The sequence below is a fragment of the Macadamia integrifolia genome, unplaced genomic scaffold, assembly GCF_013358625.1.
Source record: "Macadamia integrifolia cultivar HAES 741 unplaced genomic scaffold, SCU_Mint_v3 scaffold3416, whole genome shotgun sequence".
Lineage (NCBI taxonomy): Eukaryota > Viridiplantae > Streptophyta > Magnoliopsida > Proteales > Proteaceae > Macadamia > Macadamia integrifolia.
In genome coordinates this window covers 1-16379 of record NW_024869480.1, presented here as the reverse complement: position 1 = coordinate 16379, position 16379 = coordinate 1, and the positions used below count along the sequence as shown (strand labels likewise).

General features: G+C 38.6%; 1 protein-coding gene and 2 long non-coding RNA genes across 4 annotated transcripts; all 3 read left to right on the top strand.

Annotated features, from left to right (window-relative positions):
* The first annotated feature begins 65 nt into the window (after nt 1-65).
* Nucleotides 66-5211, top strand: LOC122068109. Of its 2 annotated transcripts, XR_006136978.1 has the most exons (6): nt 66-790; nt 895-964; nt 2369-2457; nt 2556-2619; nt 2984-3071; nt 4755-5211. It is a non-coding gene; the product is annotated as an uncharacterized LOC122068109 (long non-coding RNA). The 2 variants fall into 2 exon arrangements; XR_006136977.1 differs by lacking the exon at nt 66-790 and having other exon boundaries at nt 812-964.
* A 2418-nt stretch (nt 5212-7629) lies between these two features.
* On the top strand, nt 7630-10319 carry LOC122068110 (cytochrome c-type biogenesis protein CcmE homolog, mitochondrial-like; the record flags this gene model as incomplete). Its single annotated transcript, XM_042631952.1, has 2 exons — nt 7630-10109; nt 10263-10319. A coding segment is annotated over one exon (774 nt), but the record flags the coding sequence as incomplete, so codon positions are not given.
* LOC122068111 lies at nt 10313-12157 on the top strand. The gene is made up of 3 exons (XR_006136979.1): nt 10313-10356; nt 10846-10919; nt 11805-12157. It is a non-coding gene; the product is annotated as an uncharacterized LOC122068111 (long non-coding RNA).
* Nucleotides 12158-16379: the final 4222 nt, after the last annotated feature.

Sequence of the window (16379 nt, the reverse complement as noted above, 5' to 3'; positions counted from 1 at the left end):
TGGAAATCTTCAACAAATTAGGCTGGTCGATAGCTGTCGTCCTAGACGCCCATGGGATTTGTTAAAATCCCCTACAAATCAGCAATCTCGATGACCAAATACTCCCTCAATTAGAGCTGGTCGATATTCTTCTTATCTGGAAACAATTCTGGAGATATTTCTTCCAACTAGGCAAGGTTGTTAGCTAATGTTTCAATCTGCTGGCTTGATCTCTTCTTTGGATTGAACTGATGGGCTGAATGTGACCCAAATTATGGGCCTGTATTGGACCCAATTTGATGCCCAATCGTATGACCTGACATAAACCACATATTTTATTAGGACTATTTTGTAACAGTCTATGGAATGTCTCACTTACAAGATTGTCAAGTGGTGACTCAGATGCTTAGGTCTCTTGCGATGAAGCATTGACTAGTTGATGCCTCGGAGATGATGTATTGGCAACCATCACTAATATCAAATGATACATACTGATAGGCAAGGCAATACAGTAGAAGAAGGAACACTGGTTGGTCATTTAACAAAGTAGTGAATGACAGAGAAAAGTGAGCAATTAACAATCGAGTCCATACAATGAAAACAAGAAATCATATGGTAAAGAACTTGAAACAAGTTGTCAACTTGCTGGTTGAACCCAATTTATGACCTCGGCCCAATGGTAAGGTTGCTCCATTGCGATCTAGTGGTCGTGGTTCGAGTCGGAAAACAGCCTCTCCACAAAGTAGGGGTAAGGCTGCATACATTATGACCCTCTCCAGACCCCTCAGTGGTGGGAGCCCTTGTACACTGGGTACGTCTTTACTTTATTTACACTTGGGTACTTAATGGGTGTCTTACTTCTCAACCTTGATTCTGGGTATCAAGTTTGGAGCTAATATACCTTTTCTTTTGCAGGTCTATTGACTGCAGGTACTTTGACTTTGGAAATGGGACATGCCCCTTTGGGACTAGTTGTTTCTATAAGGTTTGTTGCAACAGAACATAACTATTGCTTTTTTCCTTTTCTTGGTTTTGGTTATCGTGAATTAATCTCATTTCTCCGTGAAACTTCGTTTTAATGTGGTTAATTCTCATAATAAATTGTGGCTGTGCTTAATATATGTCTTCCTTATGGTTTTGAATGCATATAACTTACATTCCATTTGGGTACTTCTCACTTTGGGAGCTTCAATTGCTTCATTGACTATGCTTGTAGGGGTTTTTTTTTTCCCATAGGAATAGCATCACATTTAGGTGTGTTCTTAGTTGGGTGGCTCATGCCATATAATATTTCTACCGTTCCTGGAATGGTTAAAATAGCAACTCTGGTATGAAAAGAATTTCATTCCTGTCCAGTATTCTGCTTCTGAATTGTTTTAATCTTGTGAATTACTTTGTTCTTGTAATGGACCCCGAAATTAACATGTTATGGTGTCCATCGTGATCAATCCACTTTTTAGTGGGTTCAATACCCAACATATTTTGTTCCTTTTCGTTGTAGCTATATTCCCATGGAAGAGCGTAACCTTTGTGTCTCTTTTAAGCCTTTGGTACATTCTGATGGCTAATTGCTAAAGAAGACTGGCCTGCTCACCTCTCGAAGTTTGCATATGTTATTGAATTGGTTTCACTCTTAAAGAAGTTTTATGTGTTTTCGGTTAAGTCCTGCTCCGTCAGGAAAGCTCGGGGTTTGGTCTTGGGAGCACAAGGAAAGTTTTAGGAGGCAAATTTTCTGTTAAATGACTCGGTTCAACTGTTCCATTTTGTTGCTGTTAAAATATGTGTCACGATAGGGGTTTGTCCCTATTGTAATTAGTTGTTGACTTTATCTTTGGTTTATTGTTTCCTAGTTAGGCTAGAATTAGGCTAGTACTTTGTTTCTTAACTTGGTTAGATTAGGATCTATGTTTTCTATTTCCACAAGGTTTCTAATTGTAAGGTTACTGGTTTTGATTGTTATAAATACACAATGAGGGGGAGTGCCAAACACGATCGGCTGCTCCTCTCTTTGCAGTGTTTTCTCTTCTTCTACCTCAATCTCTTCTCTCCTCTCTCAAGTTACTGGTTACAGATCTTGGGTTCTAACAGTTATGCTAGGCCGCTTTCAGGGTTTATGGAGGGATAATGAATGAGAAGGATATAATGGCTTGGCAAAGATTAGCTGTTTAGCATATATCATGTGCTTTCGCATTGTGAAGTAATGATACCAGTACTGATTCTTATTTTTACTGCATTTTCTTCTTCTTTGAATTCCTTGTTGTTCCACTAGTCCACTTGCCCATTTATTGCTTATTCACCCCCTTTTATTTTTTCTGTTTGGTGCCATGGTTTGTCCTGGAAACATTATAATGTAGGTAACGATTTAATACATTCACTTTCTCTTCTGCAGCATGCTTATCGTGATGGCAGCCTGGAAGAAGTTGTTCTGCGGCATCTTGCAGCTGAAGATGGAGACACTGTAATTGCTAAAGATATAAGGTTTGTGTTACTTCGTGCTCCCTTTTCCACTTAGTTGGTGATTTGTCTCTTTGGTGTCCTTTCTTTTTTCCTTTTACTAAAATTTTTGGTTATTCCAGGATTTCTGATTTCTTTAGTAATTTGCGTCTAAGGTGAAGAGAACTAGCTAATAAAGCTTCCAAGGTATTGTATCTAGTATGTGATCTGCTTTGCCTGTTCCTTTCCTCTCCATTTATCTGTCACATGTGTTAGCCAGAATGTGAAGGGCAAATCTACTCATGTATACTTAAAACTGATGACACAGTAATGTATGCCATAAATTTACGATGGTTATCTGGGTCCTTACGATGGTCTTTACTGAATACTCCCGTGATCTCATGCCTGAGGTTCTTGAATTTTTTTAAGATCACTGGTGAACTGCAAATTGGTCTTGGCCTAGGCTGGTTACCTCATTCAGTTTATTAGTATCCTCACTGTTGTTTAATTTATTAAATATATTGCATTTGTCTTAAATATCTGCCTTCCTGACTTGTCTCCATATGGGCAGATTTTTAATTTTGATTGCAGACATGTTCAACTTGGAGTGCCTAAAATATCTATACTGTTGCCCTTGTTGCACTCCACTCCTGCAGAAGGTGAGTTTATGCATATGATTAAGACTCTGCTTCCAATCTTTTTGCAGTAAACAGCTATATTTCATGTGTCAACTTTGTCAGAAGTATTTCCCAGTGTGACAGTAAGCAGCTATGTTTAATGTGTTAAATTAGGTCGGAACTATTTCTGAGTGTAACCATTACATGTTCAATTTTCTAAAAATAATTATGGAGACATCTCAAGACAAGCCATCTAACATGGCAATAATAATGTCATAAATAAGTTTGGTGTAATTATGTAATACCCTGTGCCACTGGTTAAGGTGCTATTATACTAACTAACAACTTGGGTTATGACACGGTGTCTTTCCTATATAATCAAACATTAACCTGTACATGTTTTATGACATGGCTAGTATCCAATGATTTTGAAGAAGTGTTTATTTGGGCTTGTCCTTGTATATTGGTCTATACATTTTTTGTGATTCTTCACTTCTTGTACCCAACTACTGCAATCTCATTTGGTGGGTTAAACAGGGTTCTAATAACGCAGGTTCATGACTGCTGTGTGGTCCTGTGACAAATTCCCACTGATGGGGCTTTTAATTAAACTTCTCTCCTTGCCAGGTTATTCCACCTTTTCTCCTACTTGTCGTATGGGGTTCAGTCCCCTGGGTTGAGCCGAGGTCTTTGAAGGCCCAGGCCCAACCAAGGGTGGTCAAAACTAGTGTCAAAACCTCAAAACGAGATCCAACACTTCTTGGTTTCAGGCCTGACCGGAACCAGGCCCAAAACCAAGATCTCGATCCTTGACTACACCTATCTTATTAATAGAGGTACTACCTTAGATATGCTAAATCAATGTTGAAGTTTGTATGTACATATTACCATATGATGTGGTGAACCTACCTTGTATGCATGCAGCTTTGATTTGGGTTGGTCCGGGCCGGACTTAAAACTGAGACCTTAACCTGGCCCGGACAGACCTTTGGCTGGGATTTTTTGCCCGAGCCTGACCCATGGCTAAAAAACAGTCTATACAAAGAAATTTTCTGGTAGGCTTGAGTTGTTTGAGCCCAAGTTATACCCCTAACTTGTCGGCTCCAACTGTTGGGTTTCCATGCCATTTCAGGATACAGTGGTCAAGGGCTTTCTTGGTCGCGAAGCCTCTTTAGCTTGGACCTAGACTGGGCTTGTAGATATTTGTTTCAGGCTCCTAGCAACACGGGGCATAGAGACAATTCCTCTGTTTTTTGGATGTCTATGACACTATCTCTACCTTCTCTCTTACGCTCAGGCCTATGAGTGGTGGTTTTTTTGGCCAACATAGCATCAATGCGATGATTAGGCGATCTAATATGTCTATCTGTAATCTGGACAATGATGTTTTTATTTCTCTTAGCTAATTTAATTTATTTTTCTTCTCCCATAAAAAAAAAAAAATACTGCTTATCTAATGGGGATAATCCTTGATCAATCACCAAATACAAAGTGAGGAAAGAAATTTAGAAGTAGGACACTAGATCTGCTAAACACCCCCCACCCATGTGGAAAAAATAGAGTTCCTACATTATTAACATGCTTTTGAATCTACCCAATCGTGTGGTTGGTTGATTAGGCTTCTTTTTCTCTCATAACCGTATGTTTGCCCGTCTCTCTTTGAGATTTTCTTACAAGTTACACCGTGTTACTGATTTACTTTTTCCTTGCCATTGTTTTGTCCAGAATATGCTTGCTGGGGACCCAAAAGGTGGACTCACAATGGGGCATAGTCAACTGTAGTAATAAACAGCTTTCACTATACACAGAGGTGGTTAGGGAAGAAACAGAAAAAAAATGGATGGTAATATTGAGGTTCAATTTTTTGAGAATCTGCATTTGGCTTGTTGTTTCATGAATCCCCAGTGCATCCTTGAAAGGGTTGTATAATGAGTGACAAACGATTGTGCATTTACATTGTTATGCCCTGCCCATCATTATTACATCAATCAATACTGTACATAAATGGGTATATATGGATTTACTCTTAAACTATTGGTAAATTTCCACAATTATGCTTATGATGAGATAATCTGGGGAAAAAACCTCTGAAAGTTTGTAAGTACATGAATTCATGCAGGCAATATCTTGTCCCTTTAAGAGCAGAAGCAACTAATAAAGTTTTCGATGTTTCTTTTGGGTAGTTATTTATTTCACAACAATTTATGCTTTTCCAGAAGTGAAAAGATTGATATGAGCTGACCATTTTTGTTGTTCTTCCTATCTAAACAAATTGTTCCTGCTCAGAGTTGGGAGTCTGCACAGTAATGGTTATAAAGTATTGTTACACTTACATGGACCTCCATGGGATGCATTCCTGTTAGGGAGTATTTGATTGAATTAAATTCTGAAATTTGATAGATGAATCTTGACCATTTTCTTTCAATCTTCCGTGTGACAAAATTGGTATTTTGTGATGTTTGTAGAAGTAACCCTTGTGACAATAATATTTTGCCTTTTTGGGTTGGTTTTGTAGTGATTCGAAGTGCCTTGCATGATGTTTCTCACTTGTAATTTCGGTAACCACCCAGTACTCAGTTTGAATGAGAGTTGAAGATGGAATTTTTTTTTTGGAAGTATGGTACGAAGGATTTATTAGTGGTTGATTAAGCATAGTTATTGGGGTTATTAACATGCTTATGCTTTTGAATCAATGATTGTGGTTAGGGGTGTCAATCGGTCGGTCCGGCTTGGTTTCGGTCCGGGTTGAGTCGGTTTCGGTGTGGGAAAGTTGAAACTGAAACAGAACCAATAAGGAAATTCCAGTTTCGGTTTGGTTTCGGTTTTGGTTTCGGTTTCGGTGCGGTTTGATTTCGGTTTGTCTTCGATTTCTTAAATCGATTTGTAACTGGGTTGGTTTTGGTTTTTGATCCAGTTTGGATTCGATTTTCCATGCAAATGTTTACAAAATTATACAAATTTTGATTTTTTTAATGAATTTTGGAGTGTTTTGGTTTCTTACCGGTTTGGTTTCAGTTTTGGTCTGGGTTTTGAGCCGATTTTGGTTTGATTTTGGGTTCATTCGGTTTTCGGTGCGGTTCAGTTTGGTTTTGGGGTTGCAATACTCCAAACCGAACCGACCCAATAAGGCTTCGGTTTGGTTCGGTTTAAGAATTGACACCCCTAATTGTGGTGGTTGATTAAGTTGATTAAACATTCAAATATGGTTTTAAAAAGTTCTAAGATAGATGCATCACTGGGAGCATTAAAAATAATCTGGTCATAGTGACTTTTAATCATGTATGGGTCCTGCTTAGGGGTGTCAATAACTAAACCGAACCGGTAAAACTGCCTTAGACTGATCTGATTGAATCTGGACCAAACCGTACCGAAGTCTTATTGGGCTGGTTTTGGTTTGGCATATCGTAACCCCCTTAACAAACTGAACCGCATTGAAACCGATTGAACCCAAAACGAAACCGAAACCTATTCAAAAATCGGATCGAAATTGGATCAAACTGGTAAGAAACCAAAAACAGCCCAAAAATCAACAAAGAAATCAAAATTTGTATAGTTTTGTATGGAAAATTAGACCCACACTAATCAAAAAATCGAAACCAACCTAATTACAAATCGATATAAGAAACCGAAGTAAAACCACCGAAATCAAACCGCATCAAAACTGAAATCAAAATATCCTTATTGGTTAGGTTTCGGTGTCACTATTCCCACACCAAAATTGATTCGACCTGGACTGAAATTAGGTCAAACCGAACCGTTGACACCCCTTGCCCTGCTCATTTTGATTTGGGACATATTGGCTTTCATTTTATCCTTTTTATGGGGTGGGGTTGAAAGGCTCTTGGCTCTCATAAGATCCATCGAGTACTTTGGCACTTATTGAGTACCAAGATTAGGAAAATGAACTTATCTCCTTTGGAGAAGCCACAATCAATCACGATCGACTTCATTGCATCTGAAATAGTTTACGGCATCTCAAGAAGAGATGTCTTCGGTCTGACTAGTACTAATCTTACAATTGTTTGGATCAGATCATTACCGAGGTTGAATGAGAACCATTCAATTTTCATTGAAAGCAGTGACGATTATTAAATATCCCTATATCAGTGATCCCAAGTAGATGAAAAGAGTCGAATTCAGAGTCGCATGCTTCCTAAGATGAAAGTCCCTTGCATACAGTAATTCTGATGCGGATTTCCACTTAAAGTTTTATTAGTCTCCGATCTTAATTTTATTGCTTCCGAGATTTCTATCTTATTAGGAGTACAGTTCTTACATGACCCTAATGACTAAATTATTTGGTAACGTTAAAATATCCTCTCGAATCCTTTCTTGTGCGTTAGCCTTTAAGCCGAGTGGGACTCGTGAGTTGTGAAAGCGTGGAAAACCATCCCCAGACCCGCGCGTTTGCGCGAAAGCCAAAACATTTCCCAATTCCCTCCTCCTCCTCCGTCTTGATTCTTGAATCTTCTTAAGCTCAATTCAGTTTGATTTTTCCTCTCCACCCTGGAAACCCTTATACAGATTACAATGAGAGGGTGAATTGATTTGAACTTCTTTCCGGTTTTGTTCAACTGTACGGATTCAATCCTTTCGATAAGCTCCTACTGAAGCTCGGTTTTCCGGTCAAGTAATCTGCTTCTCTCTTTTTCCCTCTTTTTCTCCTTCGAGGGATTTGGAGAATTTCCAATGGCTTCCAGGCTTTGCTTGCGATTTGGATCTCGTCTTCGTAGCACTCTCTGCAATTCTCTGTCGATCGGGGCTCCCTTTCTTTGCCATTATCGAATCTCCACTTTTAATTACTTCTCCTTCTGCTAATCTTTCTATTGCCCCTGTCGAATTGCCCTTCTCAACTGCTGGATTCCGATATCTATTGACCCTCCGTCGCCAACCAGTTCCCAAACGAACAGTCGATATTGGTGCCAGAGCTCGTCAGCTTCAGAACCGCCGGCTTTGGACTTACGCACTTTACTTTCAGTTGCGTTGCCGGTTTCATTGTGACTGTCATAAACAATTTCCAGGACCAGTTGGTCTTCTATGTCACCCCAACAGATGCCATGGAGAAGTATCTGGCAAACCCATCGAAGAGCAAGTTCAGGTTAAGTGGATTGCTTGTCGAAGGAAGCGTCACTCAGCCCGCTCTGGGATGGAGTTTGTAATCACAGACTTGATCACGGATATCTTGGTACGGTACGAGGTTTCACTTCCTGATTTGTTTAGGGAAGGGCACTCTGCAATTGTTGAGGGATTCGTTCGTCTATTTACGGATGAGACAAGGGAGGAGTTGTCTTCGGCCGGGAAGCATGTTTCTGCGAAGGCTAGGAGTGGGGATTGTTACTTTGCTGCAGCTGAGGTGCTCGCTAAGCAGGACTAGAAGTATATGCCACAGGAGGTCGCGGGCCATAGAGAGGAATAAAGCTCAAACAGAGGCCGCATCCGAGCAAGGAAGAGCCAGTGTGAGTTGATTCCAAGGTAACAATTCTTTTGCAAGCTATATTGTCCTTACTACAGAGTAATGGGTCAGTAGCTAGTTAATGATAGTGTAAAAGTGTAGTTTTAGATGGCAATATATGTCTACTGGAGAGGAGAGGCATGGTTTTTTATCACACACAGTTGTTTTTTCATTTTTGTTATTATAATGCGGAATCCAATGTTTCTGCTCTCCTCATTCTTTTTTTGTCTGGACAAAACAAGCAAGACAATATATGACTAGTTCCTAATTGCTAATGAAATAAAAAGGATGTTGTTCTCAGAAGGTGTTTTTGCACACTTGTTTGTGATTTGCAATGAGGAACCTTGTGAAGACTTTGTTGTTTTGGTTGGAACACATCTTGTAATATGCTTGTTCAAGAACAGCTTTATGATCAATATTTATTTGAGATCCTGATTGTGTTCTTGAGACAAATCATTTGGCATTAGGCTTGTGATTTATGTTTTTTCAATTAATATATGAAGCCGTAAAAAGTTTTTATTTTTTTTATTATATATATATATATTTAAACTCAGTGTTAAGTAAATAGACAGTTGTACATGCTACACAGACCAAGAATGAATCTCCTATAATGCTGTTCTATTGACCTAGAATTTAGATAAGATAATACATGGGTTATCTAGAATGATAAAAGGCTCACATCTTCCAATTTAGAAGGTATGATTAATTGGATGGGGTACTGTGATACCCTACTTTCTAAACCCAGTCTAATTAACTGCATTAACTTGGTTTGATCATATAGGGGTTGAACCGGAAAGAACCGACGTAGGTACCATATGGAATGTGGTAGCAAGAGTGACCTTGAACTCGGGTTGGCCTGACATGACCAAACGGGTACCAAGGGTAATATGTGCACCCAAGCCTTGCACTTGCAAGCACCACGAGGCCAAGTACAGAAAGGAAATATATGTACTAGTATTGGCGGGTGCCAATATAATCTAATATTATGTGGGGGGGTTTATGCCCACCTGAGATAGCCCACCTGAGATTATACCCACATGAGATTTAATCCACCTGAGATATACCCACCTGAGATATATCTACCTGAGATCTAGCCCACCTGAGATAGCCCACCTGAGATTATACCCACCTAAGATAGCCCACTTGAGATATACCCACCTGAAATTATACTCATCTGAGATTTAATCCATTTGAGATATACCCACCTGAGATTTAGCTCACCTGAGATAACCCACCTGAGATAGCCCACTTGAGATATACCCACCTGAGATATACCCACCTGAGATTTAACCCACCTGAGATATACCCACTTGAGATTATACCCACCTGAAATATACCCACCTGAGATATATCAACCTGAGATTTAACCCACCTGAGATATACCCACATGAGATTTAGAAGATATTTTGGGGGCCCAAGTATAAAAGGGGGAGACATTAACTGTCTTTTCCCTCATTAATTTTAGTTGGTCGATGGGAGAGTAAAGAAGAGAGAGAAAGAAGAATAAAGGAAAAGAGGAAGAAGAAGAAGAAAGAAAAAGAAAAATCGACCGTAGAGCTTCATCGGAGCTGGGTCTTGGTATTCTGAGCCCAGATTTATGATTAGCTCGTTGAGGTCTTCGATTTGAGGTAGGTATTGCACACATTCCAAGATTTCTTAGGAAAGCCCCATTCTTAAACCCTCTTTTTGGTTTTTGGAAAAGAACCTACTTGGATCTTGCTAATCCTACTTGGATAATCAAATCTAAGGTCTAATGAAATGTGTGTATAATGATTTTGAAGGATTTAGAAGGAGTATTGGTGAAGATCTAGAGTATTTGGAGGTTCTTGAGCAAAAGAAGTGAAATTTGGGGTTTCATTGGTGTTCTTGAGAAAGGTAAGAATCTTCATTTTTCTTTTGATTTGATCTTGGATCTAAATTGAGGGTACATGATTGGACCTTAGATAAGTGATTTGAATCTCCGGATAGTCCCCAAACAAGTTCCTTAAGTCAGAGGAAAGTCGGGAATGATGTTAGAAAAATTTTATTTAAAGACTGGGGGGTATTTTTACTCCACCGGTCTTCTGGTTTTAGCCCACCTGAGTTCCCAAAACTCAAATTTTAGGCTCTGGAGTAATCGATGGGTTACATAGCCCATCAGTCTTTTTGTTTTAGCCCACCTGAGTTTTCAAGCTCTGGAGTAACCGACAGGCTACATAGCCCACCGGTCTTTGGCTCTAGCGCACCTGTCTTTCCAGAATTTTTAAAATTGGTCCAAATTTGATGGGTAACCCTCATTTATGATTCTAAACCCGATTTTAGTGTTCAAACATGATGATTTTGATCCCAAAATAGTGAAATGATAAATTATTATGTTTATGATAGGTTACACTCAATATACGCGTACCCACACATCGGATCTTTTTCGTACTGGGTACAAGCACTGTGTACATATACAAGTAAGTGAGGCGTAAAGTCTGATTTAATTTCATAATGCTATGCATCATTTAACATATGTTAGTCTAGCTATGTCATCATATCACTTGTGTGTAGACTAGACATCACATATGCCATATCACGCATTTGAATGTGCATTTACATAATATACTATGCTTTGTGTTATGATGGAATATTCATTACGTCTTGATGTATGTGATGGAGGAATTTCATTTGGACATGATATGCGTGCTAGATTTTATATGCCATAGACGGCTTAAAAACGAGTGCATGGTGGCACGTGGTACGGGACATAGTGTCATTGTGTAATCGTATTATGCTCATATAGAGGCATCTGGCTAGGATGTGATGTACCCTTATGCTACGACCCTTCCTAATAGGGATTTACGTGTTGGGGTATCATTGGGGTGAAGCATCGGGTTGCGGTTGTCGAACTTCTGCAGTGATTAGAAGTATGCACGGCTAATCGCTAGAACAATCAGTAACCTTGGTGATATATTTAGAAGGCCGATCGTACTGCTTTTATTTCGGGTGGAGTCACCCATTTACTTTCTACCATTTAAATTTGCCGAGAGTTGGCTTGTATTTTAAATCCCAGTACCAACGGTGGGCTTTCTCCAATGGTGGGCTTTCTCCAACGGCCTTCTCCAACAACCCTATGGACGTATCGCGATATGAGGTTTGGGGCTCGAATCCGGGGCATACGCGCACTGTGGTTGTGAGTAGCACAAAACTTATGACTTAGTAATGTTGTTAGGTTAATAGGGTTAAAATGAATTGCATATAGGTGCATTTGTGTTGTGACTGTTTGTGTGGTTTTCCTTGTGTGGTATTCCTTTCCACTTATTAGGCTAATGAGCTCATTCCACGTGCACAACTCTTTTTAGATAATTTTACAGGTTACCCGTCAGGTGATCAGAGCCGGGCCCCACTGTGAAGTTTCCATTTGAGGACTGGTGGGTCCCTGGCGAATTCGAGCACGGTGCCGATTGCACTTGTGAGGATTGTGCTGCATGACAACTGTGACTCCTGAGTGATTCTTTTGATTCTTTTTTATGTACTTCCTTTTTGTTACTTGATGCTTAAATTGTTATATTTTGTATATATATCATGCCTTTGGACCCAAATGTGTGTAAACTTTATAACTCAATTTGGGTATCAAATATTTGGGGAACAATTACAAGTATTGTAATGAACAGGTCTTCTGCTGAAAATACAGGTCTAATCTTAGATTAGTAGATGTATGCTGTATTACAGTCACTGCATTGTTGATCCTAGCAAATTTGTGAGTTAATCGGTGTTAACTCGGTCACCGGCTCGGTTTTGTGCGAGCGAGGTGTGACATGTACATTGATGGTTGTGCATTGTATATGCCTCTTGGGAACCAATTTCATTGGTTACATCAAGGATCAGTTTTAAGTCCTTATTTGTTTGTGCTTATCATGAATGGATTAAACTAGAGACATGAGGTTTCTTGGTGTATGATTTTTGTTAATGATATTGTTTTGGTAGATGAGACAAAAGCACGGATTAACATCAAGTTGGTGTTATGGAGATCAACATTGGAATCAAAGGTTTAAGATAAGTAGAATGGAGATAAAATATACAATGTATTGGGAAGGATAATGAGGCGGTGAAAATTGGCAAGAGAATGATTCTTATTTCTAGGCATATAGGTTAAGTCATCAATAAGAAATGTAATATGAAAGATGATGTTTCACAAAAAATGAAAATTGGATGGATGAAGTGGAGAAGTGTGTCCGAAGTGTTGTTTGATCGATATATTTTTTTAAAACTTAAAAGAAAATTTTTATATGATAATCATATGACCTACTATGATGTATGTTGTGGAATATTGGGTAGTTAAGAAGCACATCCTATTGATAAATTCAATGTCGCTGAGATGAGGATGTGTAGCAAAACTAGGAAAACTAAGTAAGGAATGTTCACATTAGATCTAAGTTTGGAGCAGCTTCGATACATGTTAAGTTATGAGAAAATCATTTAAGGTGACATGGTCATGTTCAATAGAGGGTTTTAGAAGCTCAAGCATGGAGAAGTGATGAAGATATATTTAATGCAATATTTATGTAAAATGACAGGATTTAGTTTCATTGAAAAAATAAAATAAAGTTTCTTTCACAATGGTCACAAAAAGATTTTTCGGTCATTATAAATCTTTTGAAATTGCTTCAAGCAACTTGTGGATATGCCTGAAATATAGCCAAATAGTGATAATTTTTTTTTTTTTTAGAACTTTTGATCTACTCAATATTATTTTTGGTGGCGTGGTGGAGCTGTAGATGGGGATCCTAGATTAGATGAGCTGGGGCTAAGCTCTACGGCACTAGCCTCAAGCCATTTTTTTTCCTTTATGGTAGAAGCCTCAAGCCAGCTTTAAATCCGGCGATTCGAATCTGCTTTTTTGAAACACTGTATCGAGAAACTTATAAGTTATAACCTTAGCAAGAACCTTCCATGGAGCTTTCTCTTAAATCCCTGTCAGATTCTTTACCCAAAAAAAAAAAAATTATCCCTGTCAGAGTAGAAAAAGTATCATTCATGTTGGGATTATCCCTTTCTTTAATTCTATCCAGTACACAAGAATTATGACAAATCGACAGAGTTATTAGAATGTCCTAAGAGTGTCCTAAGAGTCATAGGGCTTGGCTTATATGACGTCTCCATCAATCCATAGGCGACCATGGTGGTCTCTCACAAATCTGAATTTTGAAACAAACCAAAAGAAAAACCCCAGAAGAGTCTTGTTTGGCTTGAACTGGGGATTCTCCAATCTTCAGAGAAGGAATGTAGAGTTCAAAAATCAAAGGGTCAAATCACTTTCATAATCCCAAAAATTTACTTCTTTAAGATGGTGGTGGGTGAATTTTTCAAATGCGGAACTGGGTCTGAACCTTAATCCAGATTCCAGACCCCAGATGCAAAGAGCAGCCTAACAGAGTAACGGGATCTCTAGGATCTCTTGCATTAATGGCAATCGCTGAACTGCTGAGAAAAGATGAATTAATTCTGGAAAGTTATTCAATTGACCTGATCGAATTGGATGTCAATAGCTTACAGAGCATTGCGTGTATTTGAAACAATAAAGAGAAGATTAATGCTTCAAAAAAAAAAAAAAAAGAATCACGAAGTCATCTTTATTACGAATCTGCGAACAGAAAACAGATACAAACAATAGTGATTTAAGGTATGAAGCACTGTATTATGGTATGAACAAACTCAGATGATTTCATCCATCAATCCATCATTAGAAAGAGAAAAATAATCGGAAAAAGCTCCCAACCATCAGTAGCAGTAGCTAAAATACAGACTAGTGCTTCAAGAGAGCGAAGAGAGACAAGAGGAGAAAGGAGCAGAGCATGGCCCCTGAAATCGGCAATGCAACCGCAGCTCCCGTCTGCAATTTGGGCGCTGGCACCGGCGCTATGGCTGATACGGAAGCGAACATCGTGACAATGCAGAGGAGAAGGGTGGCCATGAAACTGCTGGTTTGTGCCATTGCTGAGAAACAAACAAAGAATTCTTATCTCTCGTGAAAGAAGAATCTCAAGTATATGAATGAGAGAGAGAAGGAGAGATATAGAGCGAGAGAGATACACAAGCAAAGCTGAGGTGAGCTTTGAATTTATAGGAAAAGGAGATATTTCAGATGCCCCACATCGAATAGTAAAAGCTTGTCTTTGCTTAGACCAAAACAAAGGAAGGAACCTCTCTTTCTCTTCGGTTCTTCCCTTGCAGCATCACCAACTCAGAGTCACGGCTCACAGGTCACAACAGGTCACAGCTCCACATGACATCATTCTGAAATATATTCCTGTGGAGTTGATCCGTGTGAAGGTGTCAATGGCATGGGGGACTCGTGGTGGAGTTTGGGATGTAGTTTGGAGTTTGGACTTGCCTTGTGAGACTCTCTAGGTTAGGCGCCTAGTAGTTTTCTCAAGGTTGGTCCGGTTGGACATTTATAAATTGGACCAAAGTGATCAAACCGAGTTAGACCACAATCTTCATCATATCAGTAAGGTTTAAACCTGATATAAACTAGGAGAAAGTTTCCCATCGTCAATAAAGAATACCTCACTAGTTGAAATTTGGAAGGCCCATCTTACCCCCTATTAATATCATCGATGCAAAAAATTCTCCCATCACCATGGTTTGAGAAAAACTCGATTTATCAAATTATTTGGTTTCAGCAAACCATGATATGGATTTTCTTATATATGTTTACAATTTTATTTATCAAACTAGAATCGATCCCCTTCTTGGTTTGGTGCCTTGTCGGTTTCTAAAACTATGATAAGATAATGAAGCAAAACTAGAAAGTGTTTCATTGGAAAAAGAGACTGGTTAGTTTTGCCATGGTTCTACTGGTTTTATCATTCCAACCGTCACATAGATTGAGATGGGTAGGTGAAGTCAAATTTGGGAGCCTATCAATTAAGGGGAAACACCCTAAAAATAGAGGGATATTAGCATTAAATCACCATTATAGGTGAAAGAAAACTAAATCCAAATTGATAAATGAAATCTTAATATCTTCACCAAACAGCTTGACTATAATAATTGAGATTAATTGTAGTTTAGAGTAAGACTTGGGCAGCCTCCTCCTATCAGTTTGGTGAAGAGAAATGATGAATCAAAAGTCTAGTTATAGTATCACATCACCATTATAGGTGAAGGAAAATTAATTCCAAATTGATAAATGAAATCTTAATATTTTCACTAAACAACTTAACCATATCAATTGAGATTAATTTTACTTTATAGCAAGAATTGAGCAACCTCCAATTAGTCAACCCCTTAGGCATCCATCCTTAAGCTTGTTTGTAAGAAATGATTCGTCAACATAAATAAAGAAATAGAAATATGGAAAGACAAAGGCCTCAACAACTTATCATATTGAACATATGTAAGAGAAGGTCCTATGTTAATGTTAGGTGATGTCAGAAACGATCTCATTAAACATATATCAAGCACACAAATATGAATTAATTGACCCGCTATTTTCCATGCCATGCTTCTTCTTTTTCTGGATAAAAAATTTTCCATGCTATGAACCCACTTTCTTTGGAACTAAAGGTTTTGCTGAGTTGCACGCTGCAATGACCTGTTTTTATATATGCTATAATTCTTTGTCATTATTATCATACTTCAAAAATTATATGTTCTATGGAAAGTAAAATTTTGTGTATGCATGCTGTTTGTTTTAAAAAAAAATCGTCTCTCCCTTTTTTAAGTTTCAAAGTTATGAAGATGAGAAAATGGAGTACACACTGTGGTTAGTGTGGTGTGTATGTGTGTATGTTTTTGAAAATCAGCTCGCCCCTTTTTCTGGTTTCAAAGTTACAAAGATGACATACACGATGTCAGTGTGTATTTTCCTCTCTCTCTCTCTCTCTCAAATATGTTGTTTTGTTTGGACACTAAGGTTACAACATTAAAAC